Below are 17,615 nucleotides of genomic sequence, written 5' to 3'. Positions count from 1 at the left end.
CTCGTAAATGGGAACTTTCCTAGTTGTAAATATTGACAAGTGTAGGACTTTTGAATCTTCGAATGTGTTCGAGTGCGTATCACTCATTCAAATGCTTTTGTACGGATTCAAAAATTGACAAAGGATATCTATCTATCTCTCTATCTCTCTATCTATCTATCTATCTATCTATCTATCTATCTATCTATCTATCTATCTATCTATCTATCTATCTATCTATCTATCTATCTATCTATCTATCTATCAAATAAAAATACATGTGAATAAATACAATGAAACGGTATCAGTAAAATGCCTCCGATACATCTTCTCTACCATTTCACTTACAGTTATTGTCAACGGCGTCGCTGTCTTCTCGTGCTATTGCTTACCGTTTCGGATGCACGTAAAGGCACCATTCACGCTTTCCATCAGCGAGAAGTGCGCATGCCCACTTGCAAGGACTCGCTCGTGCTCATCAACCGCGCACCGTTATCCAGGCCAAGCTGTCATCTACTGACCATCTTCTCCAGCCAACAACCGTGTCTCTCCCAGCCATACACGAGGGGCCTTGGTAAACCCCTCAGCGGGCCAAACGCAGAAGATACTTCCTCTTTTATTTCAAAGCGGAGAAACAGCGTTTACCCAGGAATTTTCTCTGCAGTTACAAGAAGGCACAAGGTTTGTTTGTGTGCGCTCATTCATTCTCTCCATCCCTCCCTGTGCGACATCATTGCTAATTTAGCGAGCTAACCGTTGCTATGCACTCATTTCTACTGGCAAAACAGATTAATTGGTCTCACATTACTTAAAAAATATTTCTTTGCAGTTTGTGCTCTTAACGCCAGAGCACGTTTAATTATTGGGCTCATTGTATAAATGATACATAGTTTGATAGCTAATCTTATGTTATGCTAACGTATGCTGTTTATGATTGGCGCGCCGTCCAGTTAGCTAGCATTAGCTAGCGGAGCAGGTGCTGCAGTCAGAGCCATTCATCTAAATAAAAGAGTTTGGACATTGCAGTGTTCCGTGGCAGCCATGTTAGCTGTACAGCCCTGTCCTCTGACCTTTGTAGTTCTTACATCTATTCAGTGTTAAGCTTCTCTTGTATAGCGATGTAAATTAAATAAGAGCTTTCTGGCCATGTTTAATGTCAACTAGAGGCTGTTAAGGGATGTTGCCGCAGTACACTTGGACTATAACTGTGGTAAATATGAGGGCTGAAGCTAAATGTGAAATAGAAGCGGATGAGTTGCAGAATGGGGCCTGTACACACTGTAGAATTTCCAGTCAGCTCCCTTTAATACATTTGGCTGATGGTGATGATGATGATAATAATTATGATTGTAGCATGTAAGGCTAAGCTGTGATATCTGTCTCATGAGCAAATAGCCACAAGCTGATTCCCAGAATGGAAAAAAATTGTTATAATTATGTCCCCTACCCCCACTGATTTATCTTAAATTTAAGTATTACCCTTTTCATCTCCGTAGAGTTGTAAGCTGTTGGGTATGGTTCATTTAGCCAGGAAAGGTTTTGCCTCAAAAAGGTTCACTTGAGTGTTGAGGTTGTCATGATGTGCACACATTTCAAAAGCCATGCCTCTCTGAAACTTCCATCAAGTACTATTCCATGGAGTAGTTAGCTATCTTATGGATGCAAACAAAAGTCATTGGTTAGAATGGAAATCTCCAAATGTTGCTGGTTGAGAAGCGCCTGTTCTCAACTAGGTAAAGTCGAAAAGGCTCTCAACACCCAACTGATATGAATATGACCACTTAATATCTTGAACACATTCTATGCAGTCAAAATATGTTGCTCAAGTGAAAATATTCCTATTTCTTAGACACTAAGTTGATTTTAAAAAACTGCATCAAGCCTCTGAATTTTTTACATATCAATGTTTTGTGTATTTTCATATCACAGTCCATTTTTTCAGCCACCTCCTCTTGTGTATGATGTGGCCAAGATTTCTCAAATGAATCCTTTTGATCCTCCTGCGCTCTGATGTAAGCATATAGGACAACGCAAGTGTGGGAATTAAAGTTAATTAGGAATTAAGGAAAGCATGCTGCTGTGCTGTCTGCAGTGATGCTTTTCATTTCCTGCTGCTCACAACAACAACGAGCAGGTGTGGCCTGATCAATAGGTCATTGAAGCTGTTGTTTGGTGTAATAGATCTCTGAATTGTACCATTATTCAGCAGGTTATCTTTACAGTTTCAAATGCATGTTATTGGGGAACACATACAAGGATTGCAATCCTGTGCATGTACAAATGCAACAAATTAGGATTAGTAAGAATATGTAGTGAAGAGGACGTAATGTAATTTCAAAGGGGCTATTTGTATGCTACAGATTTAAAAGCACAGATGTTTTTATTATATTCCCTGAGGGATTTTGGCTTTGTTTTAATTAGTGGAAATGCATCCCAGCAGAGAAAAGGCAGACTTAGTTGTTTTTAAGGAAATAGTGCTAAATATGTGCGATAAGGGCCCACAAGTAGTCTTAAAGTAGCACTATACTAATGTGACCTCCATTTCTTCTGTTTTCTCATACCCTCTCCCTCTCATCTCTCCATCCTTTTACGCACTTGCGTTCTCTATTTTTATCATTGACCCCTCCCCCCCATTGCTCTCTCCATAAATAACATCTATCTCACGCACACCTGCCTCTTCCTCCCATCCCCCTCCTTCATCCTCCCATACCACACCCTCCTCACTCACACCATACTCACCCCTAATCTCACACTCTCACTCTCCTGCTATGACCTCAACCCCCCACCCCCACCTCCTACAGATGAAGTTGGACAGGGGTTGGATGTGGCGCATGCTGCTCCTGTCCTCCCTCGCTGTGGCCGCAATAGTGGCCCAGGAGAGGCTGTCAGAGGCTGATGTCGCAGACCTCGATGAAGATTTGGGCTTGGATGAGGAATTAAAGGTTCTTATGGCAGAAGAGGAGGAAGAGGAGGAGGCAACAGTGATGGACGAAGAGCAGTCGGATGAGACAGATGACAAGGGCACAGCAACTGAGAAGGGTGGCAGCGCTGAAACAGATGTCTCCTTCCAGGTTAGGAATGGGTTGTGGGTCAACTAAACCTTATAAGTGAAATATATTTTAAAAGATTTTGATCTAAGTAGATCAAACTTTGGAGTTGGTTGGAAAGCTCTGTATTAAGGGAAAAATTGCCTCCTGGATGACAACTTCTGTTTTTGTTCCTCAGGTAACATACACGACTCCTGTTCCCACTGGAGACGTGTACTTTGCAGATACGTTTGATGATGGATCACTGGGCAGGTATTGCTTGAGAAATTTACTGCCACACGCTGTTATAAATGCATCATACATTTTTGATGCATGCTGGGACACATGAGCCTCCATTGGTATTGAGTGACCACGATAAACTTACAGAATCGGTGTTCAAAGTGTGTTTGTGTGTGTTTGCCTTTTCTTGTGTGGATGTTAACTGTTTTGTGATGTTGATCTTCACAGATGGCAGCTGTCAAAGACAGTTAAGGGGGACGCAGATGATGAAATCGCCAAATATGACGGTTTGTTACTTTCTCTCTCTCTGCTAATGTAGACTTCAAATATGATCAGATCTCATCTGAGATGTAAATAAGAAAGATATTTACAACCATGAGTGTTCATTTTATAGTTTGGGCCATCAGTCCTATTGGTTATAACAACATTAATTGACAGCAGAATTGCTGAGAAATAAGGTCACCTCAACTAGAGACACTGAAAGTGTTTGCAATGTTCTGTTGACTACACTAAAGCTTTTTCAAGTGACTGCAACAATACAACCCAATATCTAAGGTGTAGTAGTAGTAAAGTGAGAAGTAAAATATTATCATTACCCATAGTCATGATAGCTATGGCCATAGAAATGAAACCCAGGTTGTTGAATGTCTGACCCTCTCCTCTCCGCCTGTAGGGAAGTGGGCTGTGGAGCAGTTGAAGGAGAACAAGGTTCCAGGAGACCAGGGCCTGGTGCTCAAGTCCCGGGCCAAACACCATGCAATATCCGCAATGCTGGACAAACCCTTCGTCTTCCAGGATGAGCCTCTGGTCATTCAGTGAGTTCAAACATGCATAGACACACTTTGCATCTAGTCTTTTTTTTTTCCTTCATATATCCACTAACCGATGCAAGTGGATGTGTGTAAGTACCCATTTAAAATCTGGACTTCTTTACTGGTAACTTTAGAAATTGACGACCAGGACTTGTTGAATCGTGGTGTTGTGTTTTGGTTGTAGGTATGAGGTGAATTTCCAGGATGGTATTGACTGTGGTGGAGCATACATCAAACTGCTTTCAGACACTGATGATCTCAATCTGGTTAGTATACATGTTTTATTCCGGCTTATTTGCTGAACTGGTTAAAAATTATCTAGATTTTAACTAAACAGACTCACGATTTCTTCATTAAACTTGTCTGTTCTGCACTGTAGGAGCAATTTCACGACCGTACACCCTATACCATCATGTTTGGACCTGACAAATGTGGCGAGGACTACAAGCTGCACTTCATCTTCCGGCACCAGAGTCCTCTGAACAAAGACATGGAGGAGAAGCACGCCAAGAGGGCCGACGTCGACCTCAAGAAGTTCTACACTGACAAGAAGACTCACCTCTACACATTGGGTATGTAGCTTATAGGAAAAGAATATATGTGTGTGTTTATGGTAAGTGTTGCTGTTATGCAGTACCCATTGATTTAATTAAAAAAAGTAACTCTTACCTGCGTTTCATGTATGTCATCTGTGCTTTTCTCATTGTTTTCACATATTCTCAAATGCTGCGTTTTTCATATCATCAGTGCTGAACCCAGACAACAGCTACGAGATGTTGATCGATCAGTCCAGTGTGAGCCGTGGGAACCTGCTGCACGATGTGGTGCCTCCAGTCAACCCTCCCAAAGAGATGGATGACCCAAATGACTCCAAGCCTGAGGACTGGGACGAGAGGGCCAAGATTCCTGACCCTGAAGCTGTCAAGCCTGATACCTGGTGACTGCAACCTCCATACTCGTAGACGGAACAGATTTTGTTTCAGATTTAACATGTTTAAATGTAAAGGCCTCTGTAACCTCAGTAAGTGACAAACATTGATGTGTGTGTGCCAGGGATGAGGATGCACCTGCTAAGATTGAGGACCCTGACGCTCTGAAGCCCGAGGGCTGGCTGGATGATGAACCAGAGTTTGTCCCTGACCCTAATGCAGAGAAACCAGAGGACTGGTAAATAAGCTCATTCACAACAGTTCCACAACAATAAACCCTCAACAAACCTTTGAGTAAGGTTATTTATATGAAGAAATGATTCAGCCTGACAGCTCTCCTCTCTCCATGTCCTCCTCTGTGTGCAGGGATGAGGAGATGGATGGAGAGTGGGAGCCACCACAGGTTCCTAACCCAGCCTGTGAGACAGCCCCTGGCTGTGGGGAGTGGAAGCGCCCAATGATCAACAACCCTCAGTACAAGGGCAAGTGGAAAGCCCCACTGGTGGACAACCCCAACTATCAGGTAACGGCTGCTTTTGGCCTCTTAGAGTTTGATTTTATTGCAGAAAAATCAAACATAAGCATTGATAACTGATCAGTTTATAACTTTATTTACTGTTGCTAGTTTTTATTTTTTAAAACATGAATGAGACTCTGAAATACTCAGCAAAAACTGTTATTTGTTTGCTTATTTGTGTTATATACGCATACACATGCTGTATGTTTGTGCTGCACGTGAAAACATCACATGGTCTTTTTCCTCTAATCATTTACTGTGACTTCTCCCAAGGGGGTCTGGAAACCTCGTAAGATCGATAACCCGGATTACTTTGAGGACCTGCAGCCATTCAGGATGACACCTTTCAGAGCTCTGGGCTTGGAGCTGTGGTCCATGACCTCGGATATCTACTTTGACAACTTCATTATCACCTCTCACAAGGAGGTGGCTGACCGCTGGGCTTCTGACAGCTGGGGACTAAAGAAACTGGTGGCCAGCGCTAACGAGGTCAGTGTGATATAAGTACAGCGCCTTTACACATACTTACATACAAACTGTGTGCATACATATACCACAAGGCTGTCAGTCTCACTGCCTTTGCTGTCCGGTCTATCCTCCTCTCTCCATCCCACCAGCCGGGAATTTTTGCTCAGCTGTTGATGGCAGCAGAGGAACGACCGTGGCTTTGGGTGATCTACATACTGACAGTAGGCCTGCCCATAGGATTGGCTGTGCTCTTCTGCTGGCCTAAGGTACTGTGAAACTGCTGTGTAATTCATTTATACCAGATCATATACCTCTTTTATGCAGAAGTTCACCAGAAATGCCTCAAAATCTTTTCTCTCTGTCCCAGAAATCAGAAGATGACTACGTGTACAAGAAGGTGGATGTGCCCCAGGCTGATGTAGAAGAGGAAGAGGAGGAAGAGGAGGAAGAGGAGGAGGCAGTAGCAGATGAGGAAGACAAAGCAGCTGAAGCTGCAGAAGGAGCAGCAGCCGCAGGTCAGACAGTCTAATGCTTGTACTGTTTTGGCCACAGTGTTATACTTTAGATCGTATTTCGTGATCCTCACTGTCATCATCTTTACTCTCTTCTAATGCAACAGAGGAAGCCGAGGAGGATGCTGCAGATGCAGGAGGGGACAATCTAGAGGTGGATGATGAAGAAGAAGAGGAAGAGGAGGAGGAGGACGATGAGGAGGAAGAGGAAGAGGAGGAGGAGGAGGAGGAAGAGGAGGAAGGAGAAGAGGAGAGCAAAGCTCCAGAGAGAACATTAGAAGATGAGGTTGGTGTTTGCACAGCAGCATGAGCTGAATGTGTTAAGTGATATGTGAGGTTCCTTTCCTCTGGGAATTAATACCTGGAACCAGATCCTCAGATTTGATGACCTGCTTTCCACTGTACCTTAATCTTTAAAAGGTTACACATTATCCAATCAGCAATTCAGCTGGCTCAGGATGATATGGGATGTTTTAGTTTAATAGTTTTTAAGTTTTAAGCTTCTTCAAGAATTGTGTGTCCACCTGTTTCATTAAGTAGCAGATCAAATTTTTTCTATATATGATCTAAAGTCTTTCTAACAGTGTGAAATAAATGGAAAATATCTCGACAACAATATATTAAATTTCACAGCAATATGACAGCAGCTATTGCGAGTTACTTCATCTGCCCGAGTGGATCTTTTTGTCCCGAAAGTGTGATTAGCCGCCACACTTGTTTTAATATATGTTAGGGTGATGGTTTTACTCAAGCTGATGTCTCATGGTCTGAGCTCAGGGCTAGAACATCATGGTTTTGTATTTAGTTTCCTAAGGCCACAGAGGTAACAGCTTATCACGATTTTTGTGCTTGTATCATGCCATACTGGTGCAAGGATCTTAAAGGTCCCATATTTTACACTTTTCTGGAATTTTATGTGGTGTTGATCCACAAGAAGATATATTTGGGGTTTTTAGTACCATAAACCATCTCAGTGTAGTTTTACATCTCTTTTGGGCTTCTCTCTGGAGCTCTAGTAACAACAGGTCAGTGATTGTTGGGCATGGCTGAGAGCGGCAATTGTTTTGCTGTGACATCACAAAGTTAAGGAAGTCCTGACGGCTCGTTTTAAGACAGTTTTTAAAGATGGGCTATGTGCATTTTGTCCATGGATTACACACTTTGATACTTTCACAGTATTGATATAGAACTTTAAATACTGTCAACTCTATGGCAGGGTTAAACTTAAAGTGGTTGTGCAGGTCCTTCATATTGATTGAACTCAATTCACTTTCCTTAAACTCGAATTTCCAAGCAGCTACAATCAGGGAGTTTATATTAGCAAAGGGTCACATGAGTACTTGTATGTGAAGTCATTTATAGTGACTTTAGAGACCTTTTTAGCATCGTTGTTTTGTTTTTTTGGCTGCAACTTTGTTATTACTTACAAGCTTCAGCAGGCAGCTAATTCCCTGTGTACGCTACCTGCTCAGCACCAAATGGGAGACAGACTAAGTTGGAGACAAGTTGGTGAATGCAGCGGAACATTTAGAAGCTAAAGAGCAGACGTTTTTTAGGAGTTGGTGGATATCAAAAGAGAAGAGATCTTAACAGGAAAGTGGGACCTACAATCATCAGGCTAGCTAACTCCAAATCAAGATTATATTGTGCTGTGTCTGCTGGATGTATAAATAGGCAGCTGTTTCCTAACAAGTTCACTATGAACTTAAAATATGCTAAAATGTTCACAACATGTTTCCAATGCCCCCAAGTGGCTGAAAAATCTATCGTGTGAAGTATTGACAGGAATGTTTATCACATCACCCGTGTTCATGTGACAAACAAAGCAGGGACACACTCAAAGAAAATTGCTCCATAGAGCTACTTCCCTAATAATTAATGCAGCTTTAGGGAGTATGCTCTGTCCTTAAAATGTCTCCAATAGCACCTGGTGGACCCATGAGTGTCACATTAATGTGTTCGTTGATATTGTCACACTTGGTGGTTGGCCTTTCATTGTGCAGACACAAACTGAACAGCGCCATTCACTCCCCTCCCTTTGTTTAGACGACTTCATGTCTCTGACACTGTGTGTCCTTGTGCACAGTGAGAAATGTGCCGAGTCAGAGAGTCTGGCAGCTCTTGTTTTCATTTTCAGTGATTGCACTTGACATTATAAAATCTTTTAAAAATAAAACTTGACTTGATGAAATTTCCATTGATAAGGTGGGGACTGACTCTACACTTTTGTTAATAATCTGGTAAGTTTGATGGCAAATGCAAGTGATTGTTATGACTCATCCCTTAAATTTGTTTTTTTTCTTGCCCTTTTTTTTCACTCACATTCTGGTCCACAGCCAAAGGAGGGAGGAGATGTCGGTGAAGAGAGCCAGAAACAAGCTGTGAGAAAGAGGAGGGTACGGAAAGACTGAAGAGGTGAACCCCACGCCTACTGTCTCCTTGCCCTCCCAATGGAAAGGAGGTGGAAGGGCCATATCTGCCGCTGCCCCCTACCCCACCCGCCACCCCTTTTGAGCGGAGCAGCATGTAATTCCTCCAAACCACCTGGTAGCCTGCATTCACCCTGGCTGCCCCATCCACGTCTTCTCCATCCCTCGGCCACACCCACCACAGGTCTGCGGTCTCCCAAACCACATCCTATATCATTCCTCATCCCGTCTCTCCTCTTCCTGTCTGCTCGCTCAACTATCAGATGAATTCCATGGAGATTTTGTGCATTTAGCTGATTTCCTCCCTCCCTCCTGAGCTTCTACACTTTCTTCATTCTTCTCCCCCCTCTATAAGCCATTGCTGTCAAAATGCCTGTCAGCCTGAAAATCCCACGCCTCTTCCACCTCTGTTCCTGTTCAGCCCGTCTCCGCTGTCAGTCTTCTCTCTGAGTATACGCCATCATAGATCTACCACTGTCCCCTCTGAGAGTGAAGGCAGCACTGAGTGTCTGCACTGCTGTCGATTTCCAGTTGTTTGTACCATTTTACAACATATCATAGGGGCCACATCTCAGAAGTTCGACATTATTGTTGTGTCCTTTGTTTTAAAGAACTTGTGCGAGGACACTTTTTGACAAAGTTCCTTCCTTGTTTGAAATCGTTCGGGTTTCGAGAACAGGCCAGGAGGAGAGGATGCCGGGCTGTGAGGAAAGGCTGTTTGAGATGTTACTGCAGTGTCAGGGCATTTCAGTGAAGTCGCCTCAGCTTAGGTTTAAAAGATTACCTCTTTAAAAATGGATGTTCTGTTTAGATTTTAGCTAGTTTGTCAGGAGCATCAGTTACTTTTATGTGTTTTTTACTAAGTTATCGTAATTTAAGAGTTGAGGATTAGCATTGATAACCCTATTTATTGGTTTTAAAATGTAAGCCAGTATGAATAAAGATTTCATAATGCAGTGTTTTGAGTGACTTGGGGCAGTTTTCTTAAAGATGATATACCGCTGATGAGCTTAGTCTGAGCCCAGGCTTGTACGAAATATTTTTTAAAAACTGACATTGTCAGCGCTTGCAGCAAAAACAGATTATCTTGAAAACCTCTACCATCAACTGTCAAAAAGACAGAATAAATGTGGATTTCTGCAGCAAGCAGCTGGATATTAAACCTGTGAAGACATGTCTCATTCAGTCAGTACACAGCAGTGCTTTCCGATAACGTCTAGACTAGCTGGAGTTCCGATCTAGATTGTTAACTGGGGAAGACGATGCTAAATTATTTGTTTTATATTATTGTCTCAAGCTTTTGTAGTTCACATTCTCGCCATATGCTGGCAGATATCCCTGTTTACATTTGTTTGCAAATTGTACATTGCTCTTGAAAATAAAACTATTTAATACAAAGAAAATTATGTGATCGAATGTGTTTCTTCACATATAAAAAAATCTTCAAGTGATTTGGTTTTCTCTTGATCCTCTTGATGTTGGTTTATGTAGGTGACAAAAGACCCGGAGAATGAAGTGATCTTAGGTTTTTATTAAAACAAAAACATCTAAGGGCAAAGGTGCAGGGTGTCTACACACAAGACAAAATGGTACTGGGGCGTGTGTAGGTAGCATGTCAGAAATTAATGAAATACTACTGTACAACTGTTAAAAATATCAAAATAACTTCAATAGATTACAGCATATACAGAGTTTGAAAGCCTCCTGTAACTGCCAATCCCTCCCTTTTCAAACAGGACCAGAGCCACTTCCTGATGTTTACACATGAATTACTGCTTTCTTCAGTTTAAAGGGAATAAAAATATGTTAAGATTACATGACTTTTCATCTCCATCCACTTATCCCTTTTTTATCTGACGCAGCAGAGGCTTAAGAGGACACACCCTCCACTCTGCTGTAAAGACATCAGCTTGTTTTACGGTCAGACCCATCCTCTAGCAGGCAATGCATTCCAGTCCTGACTGATTGGATCAATAGCACTCAAGGCCTCTTTACTGCTTTTGTTCTTGCAGTTAAAGAGAAAGAATCTTTTTTTTTTTTTTTTTTTTTTTTTTTTTAACCTTCTCATCTCTCAGTCTCACCTCTTACTCGTGTCGTTCTGCACCCTCCTCCCCCATCGCTGTTACAGGCTAAGGACACAAAGTGTAACATACAGGGTTTGTCTCTGACCTCATGACCTCACCATTTCCTCTGTCCGTCCCGCTTTACAGTCATTTAGGACTTGATCAATTTAAAGGGTTGCGAATTTAAGCACAAAAAGAAAATCTTGTCTCTTTGATTTAAAATTCAACTACTTGCAATAAAAGCATCACTGATGTTAGTTAAGACCTACGTTATTATGGAGTGCTAGTTAACATTTAGTTCCTCTGTGCTTTTACTTTAGTTGCTGCAGAGCTCTCCATGGTGCCTGTATGTATCTAGTATCCACCTACTATTGTTAACAAGTTCTCAGTAGCTCCATCCAGTCTGCATTTCAGCAATTAATGCCATTTCATAATATGCTAAACCGTTCAACAAAAATAAACTAATCTTAAAGGTGTATGAATCAAACATGCAATTTAAATTTATTTCTCATTTTCAGTAATACTGTCCAGTTTTCCAGCTTTTAAGTGGAGGAATAGTCATGCTTTATACAGACGTCCAAGAGCTACCAAAAACTCAGATCCAGCTGACGTAGAAAATACTTTTACAAAAATAAATAAATAAATAAAGGTTGAAATCATTGTTGAAAATGAGGATCATGGTCAAACAGTATTTGTAATATCTATGGTTTGTTTCAGCCCACTCACAGATCAGTTAAGACAGGAACACTGTGTCAGAGAGTTTGGAAAGCCACAGAAAAGTCAGAATCATCCTCAAACAGAAAACCAAGCAAGCAAAACATAGCTAAGAATTATTTTACAGATACTAGTTGGACAGAGACAATTAAGAAGAAACTCAAGGTACAAATGACCCTTATCCACTTCATATACACACCCTGGTTGTGTTTGTGTGTTAGTGGTTAAAGGGTGAAGTCTACCTCATCTGTAGTGTGGAGAGGAAGCTGCTGCTAAACAGACCTGGGCCAGACTAACATGAAATTTATCTATTTCTGAGCCAACTGGATGGGTGACAAAGTCAGTTTATGTTTTTAATTGTTGAAATGTTAGTTTTGATCACGGTGAGAGAGCTCAAATGCTAAATACAGAAAACACCCAGGTCTGCGGAGAAAACAAACCCCTCTCCATATCTTCACAGTGGGTTTCCTCTCCCAGCCGCTGACCTGGGACCTCCGTTTTGTTTCTTTTTCCCCAAGGAGAGCTCACTTCCGTTTGCTCTTAGTGTCAGTGGTCTGGAAGACACTGGAGGCCGACATGAGGTTCTCGATGTACTGACCAAGGACCTGGTTTTCTGACTTTAACTTCAGGTTCTCCTCCTTGACTGCATCGACTCGCGCTGACAGGTCTGGAACAGAAACAAAGAATGAGAAACTGAAGCACAGAATTCATCATTGTCAAATAAATTCAGTGATATAAACTTGCCCTGTCTTGAGGTCAGGTTATGCTAGAAAAGAAGTAGTTCATACGACATGTCGAAAGGGCACATTTGAAGGTGGAGTAAAAGTCGGCAGAATCTTCTGGAAGGTATTTCATAGCAGTTCTGTGGTCACAGCCTCTCAAATGTGAGGATTTGGTGGTGCAGGGTTTGGAGTTTCTAAAGGTTCTCAACCATGTCACAAGCCGGTCTGATGAAGCTTGCAGGTGCCTTCAAGTTTAATCTACATTTTAGAAGTTTCTACCTCACTGGCTAATTCAACAATAAATGTGGCTGCTACCGCTAAATCTTAAATAAATGTCAAATGTTGTGAGAAAAATGTACATATATGTAGTTATCAGTGTAAACTGGAAACCTGTGTTCAGCTACAGACTTTTTTCTATCTGAAAAATATTTCTGTGACTTAAAATTCACCAACTATCATCACTTGTACTGACCATTATCTGAACTGTGTTTATGTTTGTGGTATTTCTGGGTGTGAAGGTGAGATGGAGAGGGAGCAAAACAGAAGTGGAGTGATCACATTAGCATAATAGCGACAGAAAGAAAAGAGCAGCAGCACAGAGATAAACATCCAGTGTTTTAAAACTTTGATGATGAAAAGAGAAGGAAACACATGTTTTCGTGGAGAGAACAAGTGCAGTGTTTGGGGTCTTCTTTAATCTTATTTATATTAGAATACAGAATAGGTATTTACACACAGGGAGTGAAAAGGCTTTTGGTTACATTTGGTGCAAATTCTATAATCCAAGACTTTAAGAGCCTTCTAATGTCAAATGACTTAAAAAAACAAAATCCTGTTAGCAAATCAGATCATACTGGGCTCTGTTGTATAATTTACTAACCATGGGGGCAGTTTTTTCCAACCCCAAAGAGGACACAGTAAAATACAGAGGGATATGTGTGTTTTACCTTCCAGGGTGTGCTGAAGCTCCAAAACTTGATTTATTAACCTTGTCTTCTCCTCCATCTCCACCTGGTTCTCCATGTCTCCTAGAACAAACACAAGCAGTGATGCTGTTAAAATGCAATTATAGCACACCGTCTCATGATCATTGCTGAAAATCATGTAAGCAGACGAACCATCTATGTCGCAGTTCATGATGGAAAGCTCGTTCTCCTGTTTAGTATACAGGACTGCAGATTCACCGTCCACTGTAAAAACAAAACCATTGATGATCAGATGTGAGTAAAGGAGATTTTCCCTGTTTTGTCTGTTTAGTTGAGGTGGTAAGACACTCACATCCTGACAGATGTTGTCTTATGATTCATTTAGTTGGTAAATGATGGTCAAAACAATAGTAGGTACATGGCATTTGATGAAATTGCACAATTTTTCACAATTTAATGTTTGATTTCATAAAGCTGTGTCCATTTTTTGTGTTAGCAGAAGTGGGTTGTTATTCATTCTAAGCAGAATCACTAAACATTTCCAAATGGATTTTTTTTTCTGGTAAAAGCTTCTGCCCCAATATAAGACTGGGTTCTCAGCCGAAGTCTGGCCCATACACTTTCACACTGGAACTGAATTTTGCTGCTATCCTCCGTCAAGATTTTTCGCCAGAATTGGTCCAGATGTGGAAGTAGCATCTGACAGTCATGCTGTATATGGGCCAGACACGGGCCAAGGAACAGGGCTTATATTGAGACGGAAGAAACACAAATGTGTGACACAAGTTTCCGCCTGAATAATGATGCTGTCTGTCTAAGTTTGGATTTTCTATGCAAACACGCTATACCTAATATAATGTTAAACACGCTTCCCATGACTCCTGTTGTGTGCCATAAAGCTTCGTCCACATTATGTTAAATCTAACAGCTGCGAAACAGAGTTGTATGTGAGTGATGGCAGCAGGGTGGAAGCAAACACCGCACCCAGGCTGTGAAATGATGCTGCCCAGTGTTGACATGCAAAACTATCACTGAAATAACTGATGAGCCAAACTCTTCTTTAGATACTGGCAGACTCCACTGTATGTCTACTTTACAACAATCTCCTGTATTTAATCTCTACATCCACAAATAACCCGGAGACTAACGACTAATTACAGTAGTTCGGCCATGAAGAATTAACATTAATCCAGCACAACAAAACTCCAGTATTATCAGTCAGCCTGTTAGCGGTTAGCTGCTACTTTCACTCCGGTCCATCTTGTTTAGTCTTTCTCGAAGATGGGTCATTTTGGTAATTCAGCAGCTCGGCTGGACAGATCTACATAAATCCGACATCCGTTAACAGAGTGAGGAAACTCATATCACACCCCAAAAGCGTAGGCGTTGTTAATAAACGTGCACATGTAATATATGACCATAGGTTGATTAATGAGGAGACTGACAGCAAATCACTTCCAACAAAAATGGGCAAAAGCGGGGGTGTCCGATAATAGAAGCGTGTGTACTAGCTTTGTAAGCTAGCTCTGCCGCTAGCTACAACATGACAACTTCCAACACCAAATGCGAGGTTGTTGTCTCAACACAGCAACCAAAACTAGTTAGTCTTGTTAGTGGCATATTTAAAAACGACTTTCTGACAAATACAATTTATAACGTGTCGGCGGACATCGATCGTACAGCTGCTAACGGCTACAAGCTAACCGCTGCTGCTGCTGCTAGCTAGCTTTGGCTTCAAATGTAATCGGAAAAAACTGGCTTGGATTTTGCTACGCAACGTTTTCCGGTACAAACAACAGCAAACCAACTAACCCGTTTAAAACTCACCGAAAGCAAGAAATGACCCTGTAAACAGACTTGAGGCTCTGAGGTGGTAATGGTGATGTTAGCTGAGTTTCACCATCAATATCGTCATCACGACCTCACTGTGTGTACGTCACCACACTGACCGACAGGGGGAGCAACTACTACTACTACACACACACACACACACACACACGCACACACACACACACACACACACACACACACACACACACACACACACACACACTGCAGTCCTAACAGATGCTCAGGCATTCAGTCTTTCCCCCTGGTAGCAAATCACACTCATACGCAGACAGTCATTGCAGCATTTGGCAATGAAAACCTGACCAGCAATGTCAGCCCCACCAGACCTTTGTGTGTGTCTGTGTGTGTCTGTGTGTGTCTGTGTGTCTGTGTGTGTCTGTGTGTCTGTGTGTCTGTGTGTCTGTGTGTGTGTTTGTTCTGTCTGTCCACCTGCCTGTATGCATGCATCTCTCCCTCTGTCTCTCTCTCTCTCTCTGTGTGTGTGGTATCCTTGCAGCTTCTGTGCTGTCTCTGCTCGCTCTGAGGAGTCCATATGCTGCTGCTTGTTAGCCAAACCAAACCCTGGGGACACTGCTGCTTCAACCAATAGGCTTCTATGTCCAGTCTATTCTGCCTCCATCTTTTTTTTCTCAGCCTCTCTTTTGCTTTCTTGCTCGGTACGTCTGTTTCCCAAACCCTGTGAGATATCACTGGCTAAAAGTGTTGTATGTCCAACTGCTAACATTTCTAAACATGTGCTCTCCGGCTCTCTCTGAAAGACAGTTTATTAAGGACAAAGCTGTGAGTGAGCACATAAGAAATCCAAGCTGTACGCAATCAACAAGTCAAGATTTGAATATGCAGAGATGTTTGAGGAGAAAATCCAAGCTTTGTCATTTTCATTTGTAATGATAAATGCTAAAATATAAGTTAATGCAACAGTTAAAGTTGCAGTGGAGAAGAATAATTAAATCAGGGAAGTTACTCAGTAATGTCAACAATATCTATTTAAAGTAGCTAACATAACCACTCAAAAGCTCATGGTCATACCAGACCAAGTCACGCTGTGAAGGCAAAAGCCTTAAGTTTATAAAATCGAGCAAAGGTGTGTTTTACAGCTTATGAAATTAACTCTTTATTTGTAAGAGGAAGATTGTATTTTTTTTCTTCCTAAAAAAAGTCACACAGTTTCGCTTTAAACTAATATAAAATAAAATGTAACTTCATGGCAGTTTTTTGCTTAAAATGTGCCAGATCATTTTGGAGATAATTTGACATTTCCACAACTGTCATTATATTTTCTAACTCGCAAAGTGGAAGCACAGCCCTGTGGTGGCCCGGCTGGTGAATGCCCATTGTGTATGCAGTATTCATTTTTTGTGTCATGTATTGCACAGGTTATTGAAATGATTTGTGTCTGATTTCGCGGGTTTTTAGTACCATAAACCATCTCAATGTAGTTTTACATCTCCTCTCTCAGGCCTCTCTCTGGAGCTCTGGTAACAACAGGTTAGTGAGTCAATCAGAAGAGAGACTTGGAGAAAGACCCTCTCTTCTGATTGGCTGACTGTTTTCTGAGTGATTGAATAAAAATACAGCAGATTTCAGGTAAACACTTGGAGAAACCAAATCCTGCATGTTGGGACACTGGGTCCAGGTACACTGTTCTGGGGGCATGGCTATTTGTTGTGACATCACAAAGTTACGGAAGTCCTGATGTCTTTTTTTAATACAGTTTTTGAATACAGGCTGTGTGCATTTTGTCTTTGGATTGTGCACTTTAATACTTTCACAGTATTAATTTACCACCTACACCTGCTTTATAATCTTTCTATAAGAAGAAAGTCTGGCACCTGCAGGCTCTGGAGAATGCAAAAGAGTGTTTGGCAACATTATGTGGCTTCTCCAGATTTTGGTTTTAAGGTTATGGCTGGATCAGTAGCCAGGCTGCCCCAGGGCCCGAGAACCTAAGGGGCCCCAGATTCACTGTATTAGTTCGTTTCTGATCATTTAAATAATTCAACACCTGTATTATTTCAAGTTGTGCTCATAAGGTGCATATTCTTAGAAATACATTTTCTTTTGCAGTCTTCAAACATAAATTATGGTTGTGATTCTTGCCTGTTTGTTATAACAAATCTCACAATCATTTGACTTGTTGATTACCAGTGAAATTGATTTTTGATGGTTCAACAGGTTTTGTTGTTAATAAAACAGTGCTCAGCTCACATTGACATTAGTTCATGCATATTCCTGTTTGTTGCAAATGTTGGTCAGACATTAATAGATACAAAGATAATTGAGAGTGTGTATGTGCTAAATGATACACAGTTAATTCATTTAGTAAGAATTAAGACTGGATTAATCCTATATCATAACATTTTAGTTAAATGCTTTTCGTCCTCATAGAAAACATTTATTTGAAAGACAATTACCCCCCCCCCCCCC

General features: G+C 41.4%; 2 protein-coding genes across 3 annotated transcripts in view; one reads left to right on the top strand and one right to left on the bottom strand.

The window, feature by feature from the left end:
- Nucleotides 1-434: 434 nt before the first annotated feature.
- clgn (calmegin) lies at nt 435-10,315 on the top strand. Its single transcript, XM_023402545.2, has 15 exons — nt 435-660; nt 2,781-3,050; nt 3,205-3,278; nt 3,474-3,532; nt 3,919-4,060; nt 4,242-4,323; nt 4,437-4,629; nt 4,805-4,994; nt 5,111-5,224; nt 5,353-5,509; nt 5,777-5,992; nt 6,121-6,237; nt 6,339-6,486; nt 6,591-6,769; nt 8,820-10,315. Exons 2-15 carry the CDS (start codon nt 2,781-2,783, stop codon nt 8,892-8,894), a joined length of 2,016 nt encoding a protein of 671 aa, XP_023258313.1. The 5' UTR covers nt 435-660; the 3' UTR covers nt 8,895-10,315.
- Nucleotides 10,316-10,428: 113 nt separating this feature from the next.
- The window catches only part of scoca (short coiled-coil protein a), an 8,007-nt gene continuing 820 nt past the window's right edge, over nt 10,429-17,615 (bottom strand). Inside the window, exons 1-4 of one of the 2 annotated variants that reach the window (XM_023402537.2) lie at nt 15,165-15,299; nt 13,530-13,601; nt 13,359-13,439; nt 10,429-12,356 (exon numbers count right to left, since the gene is read on the bottom strand). In XM_023402537.2, the coding sequence (XP_023258305.1) occupies nt 12,214-12,356; nt 13,359-13,439; nt 13,530-13,548 (243 nt within the window). In that variant the 5' untranslated portion in view covers nt 13,549-13,601; nt 15,165-15,299 and the 3' untranslated portion in view covers nt 10,429-12,213. Of the gene's footprint in view, nt 12,357-13,358; nt 13,440-13,529; nt 13,602-15,164; nt 15,300-17,615 lie in introns of those variants that run through there. The other variant, XM_023402536.2, reaches the window with a different exon arrangement.

This window comes from Seriola lalandi, unplaced genomic scaffold (genome assembly GCF_002814215.2).
Source record: "Seriola lalandi dorsalis isolate HSWRI2012SDOR001 ecotype SW California unplaced genomic scaffold, Sedor1 jcf7180002053942, whole genome shotgun sequence".
NCBI lineage: Eukaryota > Metazoa > Chordata > Actinopteri > Carangiformes > Carangidae > Seriola > Seriola lalandi.
The sequence above is the reverse complement of the archived record's forward strand: the minus strand, read 5'-3'. Positions and strand labels throughout refer to the sequence as shown.